The 23,903-nt window shown below is 37.7% G+C and overlaps 1 protein-coding gene across 2 annotated transcripts; it reads left to right on the top strand.

Annotated features, from left to right (window-relative positions):
* The first annotated feature begins 9,229 nt into the window (after positions 1-9,229).
* Positions 9,230-23,427, top strand: LOC147482336 (histidine--tRNA ligase, chloroplastic/mitochondrial-like). Of its 2 annotated transcripts, none has more exons than XR_015203693.1 (11): positions 9,230-9,644; positions 10,928-11,023; positions 13,393-13,481; positions 13,688-13,817; positions 14,385-14,477; positions 15,115-15,189; positions 15,961-16,078; positions 20,100-20,242; positions 21,726-21,854; positions 22,719-22,977; positions 23,116-23,427. XR_015203693.1 is itself a non-coding variant. In XM_086575789.1 (11 exons), exons 1-11 carry the CDS (start codon positions 9,282-9,284, stop codon positions 23,252-23,254), a joined length of 1,539 nt encoding a protein of 512 aa, XP_086431915.1. In that variant the 5' UTR covers positions 9,233-9,281; the 3' UTR covers positions 23,255-23,427. The 2 variants fall into 2 exon arrangements, 1 of the variants encoding a protein (XP_086431915.1); XM_086575789.1 differs by having other exon boundaries at positions 9,233-9,644; positions 22,814-22,977.
* The last annotated feature ends 476 nt before the right edge of the window (positions 23,428-23,903 follow it).

The raw sequence follows: 23,903 nt of genomic DNA on the forward strand, positions 1-23,903 counted from the left end.
AGTCACAATGATTCTGAGTAATGTTGTACTCTTTTCCCTTCGCTTTGGTTTTTCCCACTGGGTTTTCCTTAGCAAGGTTTTAATGAGGCAACTGTCATTGGATAGTTATAGAACATCCAGAATAATGCTACAAAAGATGTACCCACCATAATTTCCATATGAATGGTGGACATCCAAGGGGAGTGCTATGAAATCCATGGGCTTATATGGATGCCCACCATTGATATGTGTTTATCATGATAATCTTATATCTTGGTGTTTATCATGATAATCCTCTATCTTGGAAAGGAGGTTACATAGTTATAAATGTAACCTCCTCCCATTAAGACTCACCTCAATGAATAAGAATTCTCTCTATCTCATTCTCTCAATGATTCAATACATGTTAAGTTAGTGTGGTGTTCTCTCCAAATTGGTTTAATTCTAACATATATATATATATATATTCAGGTTCCGTTTACCATACTTTTTATACCATAGTTTATACCACACCCCACTACAAGATGAGTTGAGTGCTAATAATTTGTGGTATGATCTATTAACCATTCATTTAGAAATCTCTAACCTAGTTAAATATCGTTCTCAATTTTGATTTTTTTTTTACACGGCTTAGATTTTTTGATTTTGCAATCATTTTTTTTGACATAGTTAAGCATTATCAAATGAGTTGAAATTTAGTAGAGATGATCTTTATGGTTAGTTGAACACATCCACAAAAAATTAGGTTATAATTCACGTTGTGCGTAAAGTTGTGGGGCATGGTATAAACTATAGTATAAAAAGTGTGGTAAACGGAACCTGCTCAGTAGGTTTTGTTTACCATACTTTTTATACTACACCCCCTACAAAATGCGTTAAGGGCTAATAATTTGTGGATATGATCTACTAATCATAGATAGCATCTACACAAAAATTTATCTCATTTGGAAATCTCTAACCTAGTTAAAAATCATTGTCAACTTCGAATTTTTTTTAACAGCTCAGATTATTCAATTTTGTAATCATCTTTTGACATGGTTAAACATTATCAAATGAGTTGAAATTTTATAGAGGTCATCTTCATGGTTAGTTGAACACATCCACAAAAACTAGGTTATAATTTACATTGTAGGTGAAGTTATGAGGCATGATATAAACTATGATATAAAAAGTGTGGTAAATAGAACCTGAATATAGTTAAAAAATAAATGAAACAAAAGATATACTAAATCATACCCGATGACTTAGATCATGCCCCCCCCCCCCAAGTAACATCATTTCCTAACATAACCTAGCTCACGAACTATGATGTTGAAATCTTTACAAACATACATATCTAATGGTACAAGAGACAACTCTTTCAAAGTAGTTTTAGTGGATGTTTGGATATGATTTTTCAAAAAATAATTTTTTCATAAAAAGTATTTTTCTGAAAAAATAATTATTCCAAAAATTGTTTTTGAATAAACATGTTTGGTTGTGATCTTTTTTAAAAGTTGTTTTTATCAAACCAACAGATTTCATGCGATATTTCTCAAAATATTTCAGCATATCATGGCATTTAGTACTAATACATCCGGGTAGTGAATTTGCCTTGAGCGCTCAAAGTGAAAAATCATAAAAATAAAACAATTTTTTGTCTAAAAAACAAGTTTTACCTAATTATCATAAAACAAATTTTTTTTTACCAATAAATGGTTTTTGGGGGAAAAACTATTTTTTAGAAAAATAGAGACCAAACGCATTTGTCTTTTCAAAAAACAATTTTTCACTAATAAACATTTATTGACAATAAATAAGTAGGATTCAGACACCACCTTAAATTTTAACGTTTATCACTCTGCTTGGAAATCAGTTTAGCTTATGTACAATATGCTAAAAGTATTCAAAATCTAACTACTTTAAAGAGAATGGTTTGGTGAATAGTAGTTATTTCTGATTATATCCTTATCCGATTTCGATTATTACGGTTATGTTAGAACTGAGGTTTGTAATAACATATGTGGGAGAGGGGTAAAACCGTCCATTTGTATAGTAAAATTCAGACGCGTCTCCCTTGATTTATCACACTGCTTTCAATCTTACAAACAATTACAAAATTGTTACTGACCAAACGTTGGATTTTTGTGCTACCCGACCCAAATCAACTGACCACACACGTGGCGTAGACACGTGATAGTTAACTAGTATCTTTTAATGTCTAGAATTATAGAGCTGCTAGCCCACACAACCATATTCTTTACTCCAAGCTCTAGAAGTTTAGAGAAGTCACGCGGTGAAAAGGCTCTACTGCGGCTCAAAGCAGCTCTCTCTCTCTCTCTTCCTCTCTAGCTTTCTTGAATTTCAAATTTCAAATTTCATATTTGGTTGTATCTCTGCGGCTGACAGCTCTTATCCTACTCAGAATAACATCTCTCCCACTCTATTTCTCTTTTAGTCTTGGTCCCCTGTATCATTGTTTGTTTATGTTTTCTTTGTTCTTCTCTGTTTTTTGTTTCCTTTTCTCCTTCTAGTGTTTACAGGTATAAGGTTTGGCCAGATTGGCACCTTAGCGTGGATTCCCCCACCGGGGAGCCACCAACAAGGATGGAGACAGGCGAATCATCCAAATCCAAAATTGAAGTACTATAAGATGAGATGCAAAACCTTTTTTGCAACAAAGAAAATCGAGTAATTGATATTGAATGTAAGAATGTGGAGACTAGTGAAAGGGGACAGTACACCCTGCTGGGGAAGCTGTTTGGAGGAAAAAATATACCCCTCCAAGAACTTGCAGAGGAGCTCCATAGATGCTGGCAAACAAGGGGCAACACCAAGATACAATTTGTAGCAAAAGGGTTGTTCAAGATAGAGTTTGAAAAGCCTGAGGAATTTGCCCATGTAAGGCAAAATGGGCTTTGAACGTTTCAAGGGTTTGTCCTCTCTTTGAAAAAATGGAAGGCATCGGAACTAGCAGTTGAGAACTGGAGGTTTGATATGGTGGATTTCTGGGTTCAAATATACAGGCTTCCTAGTAATCGGATCAATGAGGAAAATGTATACAAGGTGGGGCAAAGCTTGGGAAAAGTCAAGGCAATGGATCTTCAATGCTCACCGGAGTTCAACACACCGGTAGCTAGGGTCAGAGTGAGGATGGATATCAAGGAAAGGCTAATGAAAGGCATAGATCTCAGAACAGAATTGGGAGAAATCTTTCCAGTCACCTTCAAGTATGAAAAATTGGATATCTTCTGTTACTTCTGTGGTTGCATAGGGCATGATATACACTATTGTTACCAGCGTGAAAAATACAGTATGGACATGAGGAAACATGGGGGATCCCCTAGGGATGTAAAAAATAACTTTTCCTTCATGTTGCGAGCAAATGTGTTCTACAATGGGGCAACAAGCCCAAGCCCTGTGTCTGTTACGATCTCAGGAACACCACAAAAACTGAGATATGATCAGATCCCATCAAGGAACAGAGGCTCACTGGTGAAACGGAATTGGAATGGGACAGGGATCCTGGCGACACCACCAAGATGAAGAACACACGTGGAACAGTTCACTGACAACAGAACAGTGATAGCTGAGGAGATAGTATGAGGTTTGGTAGTAAACAGAACGGCTCTTTTTGAAAAGGATGTGTTAGTGACCGTTGTTGGTTATGGGCAAGGGGGCCCAATAATAAAGAAGTCAGGACATGGGCCAGACCCACAAGGCCCAACCCAAGAGGCACGAGCGGGACACATGGGCTCTACAAGTATGAGAGGACCAAGTGAGGGGGCTTTGGTGATATGGAACTCAGATAGTTCTGAATTGGGCATGAATGTGGATGAGGTCATGGGTAAAAAGAACGGTTCGATGGATGTCAAGATGGGTATTGGGTATGATCCAGCTTCGGGAAGCAAGACAAATAACCCAGATTCGAGTGTGTCATGGTGGAAACAGTATACCTAGGCTTGGAGGATACTAGCTTGGGAAATGGAAAAGCTATAGGGAATGATTATACCTCGCCGAAAAACAGTGTTTCTTACCTTACCGAGGCAATCATCTCTCATCTTGATTACCATAACTCAGATTGGACTAAGTGTGCTCTCAGCCAGCCTGGACCTGATAAACCAGGTTTTTGCTTCATTGGGCAACCAACACGAGGTAAAGGGGGTAGAGCTGTGGTGGCTCGAGGAGGAAAGCATAAAAGAGGTTTTTTCAGATGTATTAGAAAGGAGTCAAAAGAGGTTGGTGTGGGAAAGAAAAGGAAAGAGTTTAGTGGTTTAGGAAATGACCAAGAAACAGAAAGGATGGGTGATAATGGATGGCGAAGGATCAGTTGGAGGCTGGCAATACAGAAGTCCAAGAGGGCAAAAATGGAAGCGGATGACCTCAGGTCTAGGGGTATGGGGAACTTGCTGATACCGGAGAATGCCCCAGTATACCCAGTATCGAGTGGGTCGATGGAGTCCAGTGTACCATCTGAAGGGTCGCTGGATTCTAGTGAGCCTTCTGTGGATGAAGAAGGGGATATCCCTGAAGAAGACATTCCTTCATATGTTTTTACAGATGAAGAAGATGGGTATTCAATAAGTGAAGATGATGAAATGAACCCCTACAATGAAGAAAAGCAAGGTATGGTGGTGTTCAATGGGAGCCATCAAGAGGAGGTCTCCACTGGTAATGCCCCTCGTGATTTGGTTTATGAGTTAGAGGAAAGTATCACACAACCCTAGCCTCTGGCTTTTGACAATTCAACGGTGGGGAATCTTCTAAATCCTAGCTTTCGAAAGAGATGGAAAAGTAAGAAACCTAAAAAATCAAGGGATGCGTGCAGTGGCTATGGTGGAAGAGCTAGAGTAAGAGGTCTCAGCAGTGATTCAAACAGCAGTGGGGGTCTGTGTAGTCCTCCCTTAGGGTTCGCGGCGGCTGTCCTCATACAGCTGCCTCGACATAAATGATACAAGCCTGGAATTACCGGAGAATAGGTTCCTCCACGGCAATTCAAAATCTAAAGAATCTGATAAGGCAACATCAACCAGAGATTATTTGCTTGTCTGAAACAAAAATAAGAGAAAATAGGATTAGTTAGTTAAGTAAGGAGATCAAATACGATAATTCCTTTTGTATTCCGGCTAATGGGAAGAAAGGTGGTCTAGCTATGTTTTGGAAAGGAGTGAATCTGAAGGTCCTTGGAGCTACGACACATCATATTACAGGTAAACTTTCAAATTATTACAGTTCCTCAAATTGGTACTTTAGTTTTGTCTATGGAGAACCAAATGCACATTTGAGGCATAGGTTCTGGGCTGAGCTCAGAGACACTGCCCATGCTATACCTGGCCCTTAGATTCTTTTTAGATACTTTAATGCCATAAAATCCCTGTATGAAAAAGTGGGGGGCAGAACTATTTTTACCAATTGCATGCTTGATTTTAATTCTCTTATAAATGATCTGAGTTTGATTGACTTGGGGTATAAAGGCCCCAAGTTTGCCTAGAATAATAATAGAAAGGTGAAAGATAACATTCTGGAAAGGCTTGATAGAGCTTTTGCCATTGCTGACTGGATGGATTTGTTCCCTAACATGGTGGTCAGGAATGTGGCTAATGCCACATCGGATCACCTAGCTCTTATGATCCATCTCAAGCCAACTGTGGAGAATGCGGAGAGGCCTTTCAGATTCTTTGATATGTGGCTTAAGGATGCTTGTTGTAAACCTGTTATTGATAAGGCATGGAATGAGGTAACTCATGACCTGCCAGACAGGAGGGTTATAATCAGGCTTCAAAATACTGAAAAAAAGCTGTCAGACTGGAATAAAAAAGTATTTGGTAACATCTTCCAAAATATAAAGAAAACACAAAAGGATATGGATAGAGTCCTTCAAAAAGCCTTCAATCCTACAAATCATGAAAAAGCTAAATAGCTAAAATCTAGCTTGTTTGAATGGTATGAAAATGATGCAGACTTATGGAAACATAAGTCTAGCCAACACTGGATTAAAGAAGGTAGTAGGAACACCAAGTTTTTCCACCTATCCACTGTATATAGAAGGAGGAAAAACCACATTGACAAGATAAAAGACAATGAGGGTAGATGGAGGGAAGGAAGGCAGGAAGTGGGATAGGCAGTAAAAGATTACTTTGATGGTATCTATTTCTCTGATGAACCTGAAACCAATGAAGATATCTTATCTCTATTTTTCCCATGCATTACTGACAGAGAGAATGAGATTCTCATGGCCTATCCTACTGAGGAGGACATCTGGAATGTGGTAAAGAAGATGGGGGCTTTTAAAGCACCTGGACCTGATGGGTTCCAGGGTTGCTTCTATCAGCAGTGTTGAGACATTATTGGGCCTTCGATTATTGGTTGTGTAAAGAATTTTTTTACTCAAGGGAACCTGAACCCTAGCTTCAATGAGACTTTCATTGCTCTCATTCCTAAGATCTCTAATCCGGATCATATGGCTAAGTTCAGACCTATTAACCTTTGTAACTTCTGCTACAAGATTATAGCAAAGATTCTAGCTAATAGGCTCAAAACACATATTAATAAGATTGTCTCCTCTTTTCAAGGGGCCTTCATTAAAGGAAGGAGTATTGGAGACAATATTGGCTTAGCTAGTGAAATCTTTCATAATATGAATCATATGAAAACTAAGAAAAGGTTTTTGGCCCTCAAGATGGACATGGCCAAAGCTTATGACAGAGTAGAATGGTCTTTTATTGATAGTATCTTTAAAAAATTAGGGTTCAGTGATAAGTGGAGACTCTTCATCTCCCAATGTATCACAACTGTTTCCTATAGGGTTTTGCTGAATGGGTCTCCTCTAAAGCAGTTCAATCCAGATAAAGGCCTAAGACAGGGATACCTCCTGTCCCCTTATCTGTTTATTCTGGTGTCAGAAGCCTTGTCAAGGATGATAGCAAAGGCAGAGAGTAGTGGAGATATCCATAGCATTAAAATCAGAAGAAATGTTCCTCCTATAACTCATCTGTTGTATGCTGATGATCTTATTCTTTTCATTAAGGCTAATTTAGCTGAGAGTGGAAAGCTTAAGATCATCCTTGAGGATTATTGCAAAGCCTCTGGATAGAAAATAAATTTTGATAAGTCTAGCATCTTATGTAGCAAAAATGTGCACAAAATGCATAACAAGCTTTTAAAAAGATTTTGGAAGATGAGATTCTTTGAGAAAAAAGATAAGTATTTAGGGGTTCCTATTGTCCTCTCCCATAAGAAAAAAGAGGACTTTGACTTCCTGGTAGACAAAGTTTACAATAAGATAAAAGGTTGGAGGGTAAAAGTCCTCTCTCAAGTTGGGAGGAGAACCCTTATACAAGCTGTAGCACAGGCTACACCTCTTTTTGCTATGGCCACTTACAAACTACCTCGATCTACTTGTCAAAAGATTGATAAAGTTTGTAGGAATTTCTGGTGGCATGGTAAAGAAGAAAACAAAAGTATCCACACCATAGGGTGGGATAACATATGCAAACCTAAGGCCTTGGGAAGCCTAGGGTTGAGAAAAAGCTGGGGACATGAATAGGGCTATGCTGGCCAAGTTGGCATGGAAAACTCTTATAGATAATACTTCCATATGGGCTAAAACCTTTCTGGTTGCCTATGGGAAGGGCTGGGTGGATGTTAAAACAGACCCCCACCTTCGGCCTCTTGGTTCTAGAAGGGAGTCCATAGGACTGCTAGGGACATCCTACCAGGGATGGTTTGGAGCATTGGCAAAGGGGACAAGGTCAATGTCATGAAACACCCTTGGATCCTAATCAATGAGGCCCCCATCAAACTGATAGAGATGTTGCCTGACAGACCAGACCTTGAGAGCCTGAAGGTGAAGGATCTGATGTTGAGGAATGATTCTGGATGGGTCAATCGCAAGATTGCCAGATTGTTCCCATCTGAGATAGCTATTCTCATCCAACAGGTGGTGATAAGACCATCACTTTTGGCAAGTGACTCACCCAAGTGGGGGGGAACCAGAAATGGCAGACTCCCAGTTAAGTCTGCTTACTATTTCTTGAATAACCATGGCTGGCAAGAAGGTACATCCTCCTTTAACACCAGGAACATCAAGACTCTATGGAAAACCAAATTACTAATAAGTACCCAATTGTTCTTATGGAAGCTCTATATGTGCATTCTACCCACAGGGGATGTCCTGACCAGGCACAACCTCAAAGGAGATTATGTTTGTCCTTTATGCTGGAATGATCAAGAGGATCCAAAGTACCTCTTTTTCCAATGTAGCTTGATAAAGGTGACTTGGTTTGCCTCTGAATGGAGAGCAAGAGTGGATAAAAGGGAAGATCTATCTATAAGGGATTGGATGAAAGAGTTTATGGAGTGGACAAAGGAAAAGGATCCTGGTAGGGCTGAAAAGGGTCTGCTAGCATGTATTCTCTTACAAGAGATATGGGAGATGAGGAATAAAGCTAAGTTTGAGGGTAAAACACCCAACAGAGATGGGCTACTGCGTAGGGCATATACAAAGAGGAGCAGATATAGCAAAGCATTTTCTGATGCTCAGGGAGTGAACACACATCCTTTTAACTCATCTGTTGTTTGTCATGATATGGATTACAAGTCTATATTCCCTAAAGTAGAAGAAACAACTTTAGTAATCAGATTTGATGCTGCCTACTACAGGGAAACGAGAGCTGCTGCTGCTGGGGCTTTGGCTTGGGATGGGGAAGGCAAGCTGGTGGAGGCAGCTACTCGTGGAGATTTTTTAGTCTTGTCGGAGAGGCTGAGTTGGTGGCAATGGAAGTGACAGCAAAGCTAGCAAGGACCACAGGCAGAACCTCATTCCTTTTTGAAGAAGACTGTAGGCAGGTTGTACAAAGTCTACAGAACTCCTGTAACTTAGACTACCTAAACTGGAAATTAGACTCTATTCGGTGTATGATTTTGGACTTGTGTCAGCCTTTCACCTTTTGTAAGTTTAACTGGATTAGCAGAGGCTAAAATGTTGAAGCTCATGATTTAGCTAGGTGGGCATCAAAAAACCTTGATGAGAGCCTGCTGCCTGAACATATGTTGAAATGTAGTACAATACCTTTGATGTTATAAAATATGGCATGTTTCTACTGAAAAAAACAAAAAGAGAAGTCACGCGGTAAACATTTTTTCCACCCTAACCACGCATAGATTCTCTACTAAAGTAGGAAACCAGAACGTTTGTTGTCCAAGTTCTTTAGCCCAACTAACTTGGGCCCAATAACAAAAAGCCCAAAAGTAACTACACAACAGAGAACCAGAAAACAGAACAACACTGAAAACGAAAGAGAGAGAAGAAGAGTTTTGAGACCATGGCTGCAAACGCCACACACCTTATCCTTCACCAAAAATTCAATCTTTACATCAAACCCACTTCCTTTTTCCACTTTTCTAAAACTCCTTTTCTTCAAAACTTCTCTAAACCTTTATATCCACTTCATTTCTCATTTTACAAATATACTATTTTACAGAAGCCAAGATACCATTGTTCCATTTCATCATCTTCTGTTCAGTCTGTGAATGAAAGTGTGGAAGGAGGAAGGTCTGGTTCTCTTTCTCAGTCTCCTGTATTTGAATCAAGGGAGAAAATTGATGTTAATCCTCCTAAAGGGACTAGAGACTTTGCCCCGGAAGATATGAGGTTGAGAAGTTGGCTTTTTCAGAATTTTAGAGAGGTATAAAAGTTTGTATGTTATGGTTTGTGTTTGTGTTACTATACTGTGCAATACATTATATTTGTAGTTTTAATCGAGCGGGAGTCGGTTATATTCACAATGACACTACCTTTGTTAATTACTTAGTATACTTAAAATCTCTGGACAAGAAATGGTTGACACTGTTATAGCATTGGAGTCTTGGTATACTTTTGTTTAAGTAGTTTTTGTGGATTGCACCTTAAATGTTTTGTAACCTGGTTGAAAGTTGTATTTTTATATGAGATTGCTTGTGTGGTATTTCACGGTATATTACATTTTTAGCCAAGGAGCTGGCACAGATTATATAATATGAATTCCAACATTGTTCCATTCGTGTTGTTTCATTGTAGTTGAGATAGTTGATTTGAACAAACATGTGCAAGCATCAGATCCTAGCACTTAAGTTGAAACAAACTCTTCGTATGTACATATAACAATTAGTCATTTTATGACACCATTGCATATCCTTTATCCAGTTCAAGTTGGAAATATACATTTTGAAAGACATATCAAGGGCAATGTAGCAATATACAACACATAGAGGGAGAAAAAAATTGAAAAGGAAAAATATGGAGTTTCAAACCATATATCAAGGTGCAAGAAACAGATGAGGAAACTGAGTGATGTACTTGAATCCATCTATACATATCCAACGGAATATTTTGAGTCAGCAGCATCTGTAGTAAGTTTGCATGAAGTCCACCTTTTCCAGCGTCTCCAAGGCAGCCTTGGGCTGGCCCATTTGGACCATGTGACCATCATCATGGGCCTGTTTGTAGTCACACAAACTAGTATCACAATATTGCCTATATTAAGGGAAATACGTTAGGAAAAATGCGAGTAGTAATAGCTAAGATTTTAAGGGAAAATGTGGAACTTTAGGAAACTGACAGGAGTTTTGCTTTTCAACTGTCCGGCTTCTGCACCATGAACTAGAATTGGAATAGAGTGATCCAGAAAACTCTTTCTGATTAGACTATACATGATGAATCTGAATAAATTAAATAATCAACTGAGGAGCCAACCTTGGACAAAGACAAAATCTTACCAAGCCAGTTGCATATGTGATAATACTCTTCAGCATATATGAACATTTTGATTCCATTCTCAAGGAGGCAGGGGGGGGGATCCCAACTTCAAGATTCCTCTTCCTGTACATCATCATGGCTTCATAGTTTAAGTTTATACACAGTAGGGGTACAAGATATGAAATCCACTCCATTAGCATATATTGATGGATTTTTATCTGTTTGTTAATTAAGGTTTCTCAATTGTTCGGATTTGAAGAGGTTGATTTCCCTGTACTTGAATCTGAGGCGCTTTTTATTCGGAAAGCCGGGGAAGAGATTAGAGACCAGGTATGCATTCTTCTTTTGTAGTAATGCAGTTTGTACTTATATATGTATATGAGTTCTGGGGTTGAATTAAAGAGATTGTAAATTCTTGACTGAATTAAAGAGATTGTGAGCTCGCGAAGTGAGAAAGACCACTTTGTTATTTGGAAACATAATTATCTCAATAAGCTTTACTGATTATTGAGTTCTTCTCAACTGGTTGAAACTTGTCTTTTTCTCGCATTGATGAACTTTTACCCTTAACAGATCTCATGTCATGTATTGTAGGAGGGGATCTCAGTATACTCTTACTTCATTTTGTTCTTCCAAGTCTTTCATTTTAAAAAGTGTATTTAGCATCTGAAACTTTCAGACCTCCCAAGATCACGACTCATGGTTTCTTGGGCTGGGTCGTAAATTATCATGCAACATACCTCTTTTTTTAAGAAATAAGCAAGGGTTAGACAGACCCCTACCTGTATTAATTAAGATAATTTTACATATTGAGTCGCAATTGCATCCTCCTCTATCAGTACATCGAGGTCACTATCTAGAAGAAGACCAAAAACAACAAAGATGGAACATAAGAAACACAAATTCCTGCCAAATAATCTACAGGCTTATTACACTCTCTAAACAAAAATAAACTCAGTCTTCAACTCAGAAATGTGATCAGTCATATATAGGTAATTTAACTACGGCATCTAGAGCTTTTTTTTCTCACCAAGTGATAGAACTCATTTTCTCCTTTCTATTTTTTTTTCTGTTTCCCTAGATTCTATCTGCATAGAAGTTGTCCTCCTGCCTTTGAGAGTATTTAGTTATGACTTATGAAGGTATTGTTTGCGATGATTGTGCACTTGCTTAGAGCTTTTAGCCTTACTTCTTTCAGTTTAGTATGACACATATTGGATCTGTTCCTTGAATCAAATGCAAGCTTTGGTAATATTGATTGCAGGATTCAGAAATGCCATCGCTTTACAGTATGGTACCACTGCTAACTGAAGCAAATTTGTTAACTTATGTCATGAAAAACTTTTCTTTGCAAGACTTTGTGAAACAAAAAATTTCAGTGGTTGGTAGGTCGGTTTAACAGTATGTGAGAAGAAGAGAAAAAATAAAATCAATAGCAAGAGCCAACCATGCAAATTGCAACTAAAATAGAACAAAATTTGAACTGCCCAGTTTTTAATTTGGCAATTTCAGTAACAGTAGCTGGAACTAAAGGAGAAGGACTTCAATTACCCACCAATAGAGCTTACCAATCTTCTTGAGTAAGCTGCTTTAGTGGTGGCTTCTCTAATCTATCTAATTCCTTTGATGGAGAGAACCCTTTAAAAGTTCTCTGTTGAGTTTGTTCGTTGAGGGTGAAAAGAAAGAGGCAAATATGTTGAGAGAGACAGAGAGATCATAATGCGGAACAAGGGTGTGGAATTTAGAAAATAAAGATTTGGAGATTCATGACAGAAGAATAGAGCGAATGAGATCAAGAAATTAGACAAATAAGAACTTTTGATTGAGGAAGAAGATGAAGTTTTTGAGAACAAGAGGAATAATAGGATTGACATAATTGATAATTTGTTTGATTGAATATTGTATGCTAAAACAACTGACATTGGCCTCCTTATATGGTGCAGAACATTAGAGTACTAATTAGGATTAGTATTTTCTATTTTTTTAGCAACTATTAGTATTTCTTTGTTCTAGTTTAGATAGGATTTATATTTAGTATTATTTCTTAATTTGAATTAGTAACATAGTACTCTATATAAGAAGATCATAGTATGTAAACATCAATTCCTTTAATATTATCAATTTCAACAAAGTATTTTACATACATTTATTTTCTTTTCGCTTCCGTTTCGTCATTATATAGAGATTAGCCAAACTTGAAGAACAAGAAACCTGGGCTTCTGGTTCTAATTAAACTCAATAACAGAAACTATTAAATCAATCATCCTAATTCTAATAATATGAACCCTCAAAAAACTAATAATATAATACTAAATAATAATTGCTAAAATGGTGCTTCCTTTCCTACATCAGATCGTGTTGAGGAGAGAAAAGATCATGAGAGGTGTGAGAGAAAGAGCGATCATGAAAGGGGTAGAGAAAGGATTGGGGTGGAAGTTTTTATCTTAAGGAAAGGTTTGCCATGATTCTAGATTTGCAGAAGTTTATCCTGTTTTACGTCCCATTATTCGAAGCTTTCCAGATGGTTCTGCCAAGCACCCGGAAAATGGCAAACAGTTGGATGACTTTTGAAAATAAGTTATCGCGTTTGTCCCATTTCATGAACTTAGTATTTTGTATATTTAAATGGTATTTTTTTCCCCCTTTTGTAAATATAAACCTTTTACTATTTACCTGAAAAGAATTTTCTATTGAACCAGTTGTACTGCTTTGAGGATCGGGGGAATCGCCGTGTTGCCTTGAGGCCTGAACTTACTCCCTCTCTGGCTAGAATGGTGATACAGAAGGGGTATTACACTATATACTCTTACATTGTACTTTTTCAATTTATGCTTTAGAATAGAAAGTCTGTGCCACATCAATCCATGTTTTTGCCAATACCTTGTGAACTTAGTTTTTTGATGGTGTTAAACTTGTAGTTGTTCATTTCGTTATCTTGATTTCATCTAGGTACATGATGGACGGAATTTGATCACCTTTGTTTTTTGTATCCAGAAAATCGGTTCCCCTCCCACTGAAATGGTTTGCTATAGGACAGTGTTGGCGTTATGAACGAATGACAAGGGGACGCCGTCGTGAGCACTATCAGTGGAATATGGACATAATTGGTGTTCCGGAAGTTACAGTATGTTCTACTTTTTCCGGCGGATCTTATTTTTGAGTTGATTTTTGAGTTCCCATTATGATTCTGAGTACTTGCCAACAGCCCAACGCTGATGTAAGGCCTGAATAAGGTCTGATTGGACTGCCCACTACTTTTGTACAGATGTGTGTGCATCTATTATATATGCATAGACGCGGTTTGGTTAGATATAGTGTTTCCCAATTTTTTTTTCATGAAATACCTATTCTTATGTTAGTTGCAGACATCTCTCCCTTGCCTAATACAATTGCATAGTGTCCCATATATGTGGTGGTGTATACGTTATGGACTCTGAAAAATCTCTTTACTCATAAGTGGGCGGAACTTGTGCCATTTTTATTACGGCAAGATCAGAAAAAAAAACGACCGAAAAGGAAGAGATCAGAAAATAAAGGATCAGCTGTTACCATACAGTAAATTGCTCAATTGGGAACCGATGGATTTCATTCACTTTATATTATTGTGCTAGAGCACATGCACTTTGTTTGTGTTTTTCTATTTACAGACTTATTTCTTTCCTATTTATGACTGGTTCTCTTTCTGTTTTAGGCTGAAGCAGAACTTATTTCTTCCATTGTAACCTTTTTCAAGCGACTTGGGATTACTTCATCTGATGTGGGATTTAGAGTATCCAGCCGAAAGGTGTAAGCAGGTCATTCTTATGATGTCAAATAGGGACAGCTTGTTTTTTATAACCTTGTTACATTTTTCTTTTTAGTGTTTGGAGTGATTTTTGTGCTATGCCAAACTTCAAGGTCCTTCTGGACTTATCTTGCTACATGATTCATTAAGCAAAGTGCTTCATATGTTTCAAAAAATTTCCCCATGTCCATCAAACGCTCTTTGAGCTTATGAATAAGAGGCTTTTGTACAGATTCTAGTAAGGATTAGCAAGTTACTTGTCTGTGTTATATATTTTTAATAATTGTGAAGGATTTTAAGATATACTCTGTAGCATGCCTATATTCTAGTTCAAATGTTTAAAAGATTGAGGGAAGGCTAAAATTTTTGAGGGTTTTAGAGCTGATATGAAGAAACATAAATTGTCTTTAGATGGAATTCAATGGAGAAAAATAATCAGTTAAATATGCACAGGTTGCACTCAGATTGAATTGCGCCTGTATTTGGAATTGGTTGGTGCTCACACCATATGAACTAATATGTTAAGAGGGTAGCTTGCATCATTTTTCAGTTTTTCATAAGTTCGATCTGTTTTGGTTTTTAGTTTGTAGTTTGCAGCATTTTTAGTTTCTCATAAGTTTGTTCTGTTTCATTACAGGTTTTACAAGAAGTATTGCGGTGCTACTCTGTACCAGAAAATTTGTTTAGCAAAGTTTGCATCATCATAGACAAGGTTAGTTCGTTCAGTTATCTAGGCATCTTTCACTCACATTTTATTTCCACCAAGAACGTCTTGTGAAATTCTACTTTGATGCCTTTTTATTCTAGTACTGTGTCTGATAAAGTAACGTCTGCTAATAAGTTCTTTAGATTACTTAGTAATAAAAATTAAACAGTGTTAACCCTTTTTTAAAAAAAAAAAAAGAAAAAGGCAGTACTCCACTTATTTTTTTGATTTAGTTCAACCCTATACAGTGTATTTTCAAATACAGGTTATTGCACTTTGATTCTGCTAATTCTGACATCTTGGTTCTTTATACACTTGCATGAAGTGTCCAAAACCCCTTGTAACTCTTAGCTTATAAATTTAATGGTTTTGCAAGCGCAGCTGCACATGGCGATAATATAGCCCTCTTGACAAGTTTGTCCAGTCGTTAGTTGTAAAATGCCTGCTGCTTTGCTACTCGGCTTTTACTGTTTGGAGATTTTATTTTTGTAAATAAAGGAATCAGATGTTAATACGACAAAATACTCCACTAAATGTATATGATATCAATATAAAAAGAGCCTGCAATAAAATCTCAGTGACGGAATTGCGTTTGTATGCTGCCTACCATTTATACTGCCAGCTAATGCTTGCATGCATCATCCTTAGTGCAAAACTTGTACATATAATCATTTCAAATTCAACCTGCAATTTAATGTTCAATTTGGTGTAGTTTTAGTACAGAAGTATTACGACTTCTATTAGCTTTGAATATTTTCTTTTGCCGATATGAAACAGATGGAAAAGATTCCCAGGGATGATATTAAAAGGGATTTGAAAACAGCTGGCATATCGGAAGAAGCTATTGAGGAATTACTACAAGTTTTATCGATTAAGTCACTGTCAAAGTTGGAAGGTTTGTAGTCGCTGTTTGCATGGTCTTTCTCCCTTGCTTGTTTGTTTTGGCGACAAATATGTCAACGTAAAGAGTGATGCTGTAATACGTGGCACCTTTCTTTGTATAATGCTGTTGTGGGTCATGCAATTGTCTTTTCTAGTCCGCCATACATGAATTAGTTCTTGTTGAGGTTATAGGGCCCACATTGGGAGTTAAAAGTCTATTTAGTCAAACTATAAATCCTGGGGCTGCTCGATTCATCACCAACTGGCTTTGAGTTGGATGTTACTAAAGTTTAAGATGGTATCGGAGCAGGCTAGGCTATTGTGTTTTGCCTAAAAGACCCATTTACTCCACATCACCCTCACCCAAGTTTGTTGTCCACGTGTTAGGCTTAAGTTATGCCACACATGAGGGATCATGTTGAGATGTTTGTTATAGTCCCACACTCCCACATGGGATGTGTGAACCCTTGCAGTATAGTATAAATGTTCCAAGGGTCTCTCCACTTATCAGCAATTAGTTTTGAGTTGGTTACTCATAATGTTTAAATGTTCTCTTAGGTTTGGGTTGGAATAATTTTTTTTTTTTTTTTCATTGTTATTTTAATATTAACAGAGCACTCTAATGTGAATGGAAATAAATTGTCTACAATGATATTAAGATGTATCTTGATAGGTTGATATCCCCCACAGTATTACTAAGATTATGATTAGTAGATGAGTAAAATGTTAGAATAGATTAGGACATTGTGGAAATGGCATCGGGAGTAATTCCCTTGCCAAGGGAGGCTCATCATTTGGGCGAGATAGGTAGCTGTCTTGGTCCCCATGTTTATGGTGGCCCAGTAAATATCTCAAGTGGATGTGGTATAAGAAAAAAATTCCTAAAAGAACAGGCCTTCTAATTCATTGTATGAGAAATACCAAACTGAAAACCCTAATAATAGGCCTCCAATGGATCGTGTCAGTGAAATTGTATCTAGGTTAATGGAGAAGAAGTTTGTAGAGAAAGAGGATATGACCTTGTTAGATGTCCTCCTTGAACTCTAACAGCGTAAAAAATCTCCTTGAATAACAGGCCCTCAAATTTACTCCTATAAGAACGAGGCAGAGGTGGATCTATCTCATAGGATTGCCATTCCATCTTTTGAGTGTTCAGATGATTACTCAACCAGCCAGTTCCTCCGGAACAGTTAGAGAGATTCATCAGGCTGCTCTTTTACTTAAAAGTTCAGAAGCAGTCAAAGCTTAGTGGATTGGGAGAAACCAAAGTCGAATTTCAATGACATTGAGGTCAAAGAAAATATATGTGTAAGGCTAAAGTACTATTGAAATTCTGGCCATCTGGCGTTTGAATAAGGGAGCTTGTTGCCTGCCAGTCAATGGGGGAGGAGCTGCTCCAGCTAGAAGATGATGAGGTGGGCATGGTAGGCAGAGATGGCTCAAGGCTGTTGGAAGGTTGTGGGTGTGAGACAAGAGGTGGTAAGGCATTATTGAATGTGATCAAAGGGTCAGAAGAAGGGGCAGATCTAAACCACCTGGTGGAGCTAGTACCAAATGGCGTGGATGTATCTGGTGCATATCGTATTGTCGCGTTTTGGTTACACCTGGTAGTCTGGGGTTAGAAAACAGCATGCACGTACTTTCTGAAGCGGGTATCTATAAGTGGGGTTATGTTCTTGCAAATTATAAGAGTAGTATTAGGATGGGTGAGGACTGAGGATCAATAAAGTTAGATAAGTGACAACAACAGGTGAACGGATTAAGTCAGGAAAGGTCGAGCAGGATTCAGCTGAAATGATTATCATCTGGGTTCAAGGTCCACAGGAACAGGGGTGAGATGGAGGAAGGCACATGAACGAGGAAGATAGTAGGAAAGACTATGAATAAGATGAGTACTTCTGTAGCAGCGTCAAGTGGTGAGAATTAAGAAGTTATACAAGGGGTACACATGTGAGGATTGGGCTATGATAGATAAAGTGGAGGTGCTACTTCAAGAGGCTAACAAAACTGGGAAAAAAGATAGAGAAGGAGAGGAGATGGGATTTATGGAGGGATGCTAAGGCTAAGTCCAATGGTTTGGTGCGCTATCCCACCAAACCACAATAGTACAGTGGATAGTGATAGCGGGTTAGCGTTTCCAAAACCAATGGTTTTTTTGACAGCCGCCAGTACCAATGGCGTATAGGAAGGAATTTTGTTGTTTTTGGACTCTCCACTCTCCAGCCGCCATTCTCAAAGGTGTGTGGGAAAAAAGATTAAAAAAAAAATTCTACCCGCCACACAGTGGCGTGTGGCTTAGATTTCTTCTACCTGCCACTCATACTGGCGTGTAGACTTGACGCTATCTCGTTAAAACTGGTGCTATAGATAGGTAAACTTATACCGATAGCGTTGGTGGGTTAGCGTTTTGACGCACCATTGGATCAGAATTTCCGTGATATTTGGTGTTTTGCCTCACCATTGGACTTGGCCTAAGAGAGAAAAAATTATGAGAGGAGGTTGGAAAAAGGGAGGGTGAGAGAAAGTAGGAAACAAATCTTGGAAATGGTGTGGGTGCGGAAAAGAAAAGTTGAGAGATCAGAATGAAGCGGAAAGGCAAGAAAAGCTATGATGGAGAGAGGAGAAGGGCTCATACTGAAAGGTAAGGAGAATGGATGGTTGATGACTATGGACACAGAGGAAGAAGACCTGGAGGTCTTGAGAAGGCAGGGGATTACAAAAGGAAAGAAGCCGGTGGATTTCAAAAGTTGAAGGAAGAGGAGGAAAAGCTTATTGAGTTTGGGAATCGTTGGGGTGCGAGTGTGAGAGTCGGACATAATCAAGTAAAGATAAGAACAACTGGCTAATAGTATGGTAGAAGGCACGAGGGAAGAGGGGTTGGACCGGTATTGAAAGCAAAGATTTGACACTGACGAGCTAAAGATTTTTTACCACTTGGACGATGAGGATAATTAAGAGAAACTAGACTGATATTGAAACAGGTGAGGAGAAGGGGTGGTTGGTGACTATGGCCACAGAGGAAGAAGACATGGAGGTCTTGAGAAGGCAGTGGGTTAAAAAAGGAAAGAAGCCAGTGGATTAAAATGTTGGATGAAGAGGGGGAAAAACTTGTTGATTTTACAACCTTTGGGGTCCGAGGACATAATAAAGTAAAGATATCACAGCTGATTGACAGGGTGGTAAAAAACACAAGGGAAGAGAGGTTAGTTGAAAGTTTTGGCACTGACAAGCTAAAAATTTCTGACGATTTGGAGGATGGTGATGGAGAAACAAACTAGACTGAAATTTTCTGACGACCACAAATACCGGGTAGAAGAAGATGAAGATGAGCTCTAATCTTAAGCGGCTTTGGTTTAGTTGGTGGGATCAGGTGTTTGTGGGTGCAGTAGGGGTGCCCTTGGAAGGGCTTGTGGTGTATGGTTGTAATTTTTGTTTTGACTTTTTTATTCTGATTGTCCGTCCTGTTGGGGGGTATATTTTGGGGGGAATGGGGTTTTAGTCCTAACTGTCAGTTACTTGCTAGTTTTAGGTGTTGATGTTATTATTATCTTATCAGATCAATATACTTTTTTATTACCCATCAAAAAGATTGATAATTAAGAGAAAATAGAAATATCCTTCATATTCTAAGAAATATAGAAATCTGAAAAACCAAATGAAAGAAACTTGCCGAAAAGGAGGCCTGACATGCTAATCCTATAGGCAAACATTAAAGTAGCAGTCCTAAAATCGTAATTGTATACCCAAAAAAAAGAGAGAAAAGAACTTAATGCAATATTCAAACCGGAGGAATATTCTTCTTTAGAAAAAGAAGAAGAAAAGAGCCATATTTACTAGTAAGTTACCCAGGCGAACGTTTTTAAAAATTCCTCATTCAGGCACCTGAAATACCATTTAATAGGGTTTAGGTGTCTCGTTTATAGGAATCTCTGTTTTAGAGTACTGGAAGCTTTATTCCTTATTGGAGACTGAGATACTTCTGAGTGCCTTTTATTTTTTGAATTGTAATTGTGTATGTGATGTTGCAAATGCAGAGATACTTGGGGCATCAGGAGATGCTGTTTCTGAGTTGAAAACCCTTTTTTCACTTGCTGATAAATTTGGCTATTCAGATTGGATTCAGTTTGATGCATCTGTTGTCCGTGGCCTTGCCTATTATACTGGAATTGTCTTTGAGGTTGGATCTGTTTCTTAGTTTCTTCTGTTATGTTGTTTGATGACCAGCATGACTACTTAGGAAAATGGAATTAAGACAACCATTTGTTGTCCATGTGGTACCGTGTTGCATAGTACTTGAACTCATATCTACCTTGCATTGAGGTTCAAATTATGTAGCATTTTCAAACTATGAATGATCTGAAGCAAGATTAAACTGAAGAAAAAGCCCAGTTATTAATAGCTAAGATGATCCTAGAAGTAGGGCAGGAAATGAATCAAATCAACCCAAATCCATTATGCCGGGTTTGTACTCCTATAACAGATCCGAATAAAAACAAGGGTCGGATATGGTTTACAAATTTTATCAACCTGAATTCGGGTTAAATATGGTCTACCCCTTATTCAGTCGGATCCTCTATATCCGAGTAAAAATCTCAACCTTCTTTTTTTTATCTTTAATGATGAAAGTCTCTATTGTTTCTGGAGACTAGGAGTCTAGGTACAGTCAACACTCAACCCATTCTCAGTGTAGTCAGTAATCATGATCACACCTCCCTTTTCTTCTTTACTTGTTGGATAGGAAAAACTCTTCATTTCTTTGAACAAGATCCAATCTTTTCTTCAAACAAATAGAGAAAGATACTAAGAGGACTGCCTGGTCTTAGTCTTTGAGAATGTAGATGGACTGCTGAAGTTAATGAAAAATTTGTTGATGTTGTCCCAACTTGGTGGAAATGATAGTGCTAGTGTTGTCAAAGGGTTTGTTGCTTTCATATTTGTGTCTGAGGTTTTTGAGAATTCCTAAAACAGTTTTTATTAGGAATCTCTGTTTTAGGTGACTGGTTTCTAGGAATCTTTGTTTTGGAGTGCCGGTAATTTTATTCCCTTGTTTTGATTCAGTTTGATGTTATTCTTTAAATTTTATCGACTAAAAACAGATTAACAATCCCAAGAACTGGCTCAGGCGATTTGTGAAGTCCTTCAAATTTATGATGGTGCAATGAGCACTCGTGTATTGACTGAAGTATGAAAATTTTCGATTGGCATCCTAGAAAAACGTAGGTTTGCTCAGAGTCTCAGAAATGGGCATTGGTTCCACACATAATATTGTTTCCTGTGTAGATAAGACTATGAAAAAAAAAATTACCACTATGTGACAGTCTGACAGATTAGATCAGTAATGTTCTTTAACTTTGTCAATCCAAAAGTAAAAATTAGAAGTAATGCATGGATTTTTTGTTTTGGTAAAGTAGTAATCTATGGACTGAAAATCTTCTTTTTGTAGATACAGAGTGTTCTAGTCTAGGCACAGAATGATTCAACCACAAGCCCTCTATATCCACCTCTAAATATTTTATCATAAAATTGTGTTCCATATATAATTTTTTATTTTTGTGAACACGTACAGTCTTATTGGTTAGTTTTATACTTTTATTACAGTCAATTGGTTTGATAAGAAAATCCACTACTAGACTGTCAACTCATTAGACTTATTTTATTAGGGCTTTGATAGAGAAGGGAAGCTACGAGCTATTTGTGGCGGTGGGCGCTATGACAGACTACTCTCTATGTTTGGAGGTGATGACATTCCAGCTTGCGGCTTTGGTTTTGGAGATGCTGTCATAGTAGAAGTAAGTACAATCACTTTTAAATTCTTTTACATCAATTGCTGAGTTAGGAAACATTTATTTATTTATTTGATTAATGAAAAAAGGAAAACATTTATTCTGACTGATTCTCTGATACCAATTTGCAGAGTATTATCCCCTCCCTCTTTATATATAAGTGAAAATATTTTTATTTTTAGTGTAGAAGAAAGTCTGGAGAGAAAAGTGACGAAAGAGGATACAACCTCAGTTGGTTTCGGCCTTGTTACATTCCAATATATATAAGAAAATAACAAGGTTTTACATAATAGAAACTTCCTAAAAAATTCACCCTTTATCCCCTTGGGAGATGTCCCTTAGAACTCTGGCAATATATAGGAGTCATTTAGATATGTTCAATTACGTACGGGTTGTATAGATGTTTACTTCATAAGCATTTATTTACTTATGTGTAATTGGCATTTCTAAGCTTCGACAAACTTGGTATGGTCAAGTTGGAAGGCAAATTTAGCGACTTTTCTAGTCAAAAGAGAGGTAAAAGTAGGATGTTTCAAGGGCTTTGGTTGTCTTGATAGGTGGTCCAAGTATCAAAATAATTTTTAAAGATTATGCAAGTTCACTGGTATATCTTTGAAGTGATGCCATTGGATTTGTTGGATCTGGCATCTATGCCAAGATTTTGGAGAGAATTTTCCACCAGATGTGGCAGCTCCCTAACCCCTCAAAAGCTCAACTTTTTATCAAACCAGTGTAGATATAATTTGTGGTCGTTTACTTTGTACCAAGCGGTGCTAACTGCGGGTGCTGCACTAGACATTGGATCTTGAAGATCATTGCAGTTATAGTTTTAAACAGAAAATAATTAATCAATAATTTGTTGTTTGCAAGGTAGCAGCTAGTTTTCCTTTCAGTTACTTGCGCAGTGCTGTGTCAAAGTATATTAGTATTGTTGGATGCACATTGGCTGATTATGGTAATTGCAGTTGCTCAAAGAAAAGGGACTTCTACCAGAGCTAAATCCCCTAGTAGAGAATATTGTTTGCTCACTGGACCAGGATCTCCAGGGAGAAGCCTCCATGGTTGCCACTGTGCTCAGACAAAAAGGACAAAGTGTCGATCTTGTCTTGGAGAATAAGCCGCTTAAATGGTACACTATCTTCCACGCATTCTTTCATTTAATTGTACTGATTCTCATTGGTTTTCGGGAATATTTCAGTAATTGATGGTCTATTCTCATCTAAATTCTTGGTTTCCTTTTCCTTGTCTGTTGCTGTTGATTGTGCAGGGTATTCAAGCGTGCAGCACGAATCAACGCAGACAGGCTAATCTTAGTAGGGAAGTCAGAGTGGGAAAATGGTATGGTTGGTGTAAAAAATCTTGCCACAGGCGAACAATATGACGTTAAACTTGACCAATTAGAATGACAATGATTTGTTACTCAGCATCGTTCTTATGCTATAAGTAATTAGGTATTTGGTTGGTGGTTTTTTCTATTACCAAATAGGGAAATGTGGATTTGGAGGAGCAGTTGTATTTCTTAGAATTAAGGGCGATGTTATAATTCAAGTTGTCAAGTAGATGATTTTTTTTTTTTTTTTTTTTTTTTTTATCTGGGAGCATTTTACTTTTTCTGCAACAAGACGATTGGTTACTTCTAAGAATGCCATGAGATAGGTTTGGCGAAACGTTATAATCCTGCAAGAAACAAAATGAGGTCGAAAATTGAGGAGGTACGTTTGGATTTGCTTAATTTCCAATCCAAAGTGCTTGACCAAGTTTAGACGTTCGTCTAAAAGATTTTCAAAACTCCAACTGACAATTTTTGCCTCGTAATGTTTTGAGCGCCAAACTTGAGTATCTTAGACTGCCCAGAGTTCTGCTACTTACTTATTGACCTCCCAAACGTTTTGGAAAACACCAAGAATGTAGTGGTAATTTCGTTTCTGGAACTCATCTGTATTGGTTCTCAGCTAGGGCTGGAAATGGTATGGGTTTGGGTCGAATTTTCACTCAAAACTCTTTATTGCAATATATTATTTTAATGATTTTTATATATAAATGTAAGATATAAAT

Source organism: Coptis chinensis, chromosome 8 (genome assembly GCF_015680905.1).
Source record: "Coptis chinensis isolate HL-2020 chromosome 8, ASM1568090v1, whole genome shotgun sequence".
Taxonomy (NCBI): Eukaryota; Viridiplantae; Streptophyta; class Magnoliopsida; order Ranunculales; family Ranunculaceae; genus Coptis; species Coptis chinensis.

Coding starts and splice junctions, on each gene's coding strand:
- LOC147482336 (XM_086575789.1), top strand. CDS start 9,282: ATGGCTGCAAACGCCACACACCTTATCCTTCACCAAAAATTCAATCTT. Junction 13,818..14,384: donor TTGGTGTTCCGGAAGTTACA/GTATGTTCTACT, acceptor TTTCTGTTTTAG/GCTGAAGCAGAACTTATTTC. Junction 22,978..23,115: donor GAGAATAAGCCGCTTAAATG/GTACACTATCTT, acceptor TTGATTGTGCAG/GGTATTCAAGCGTGCAGCAC.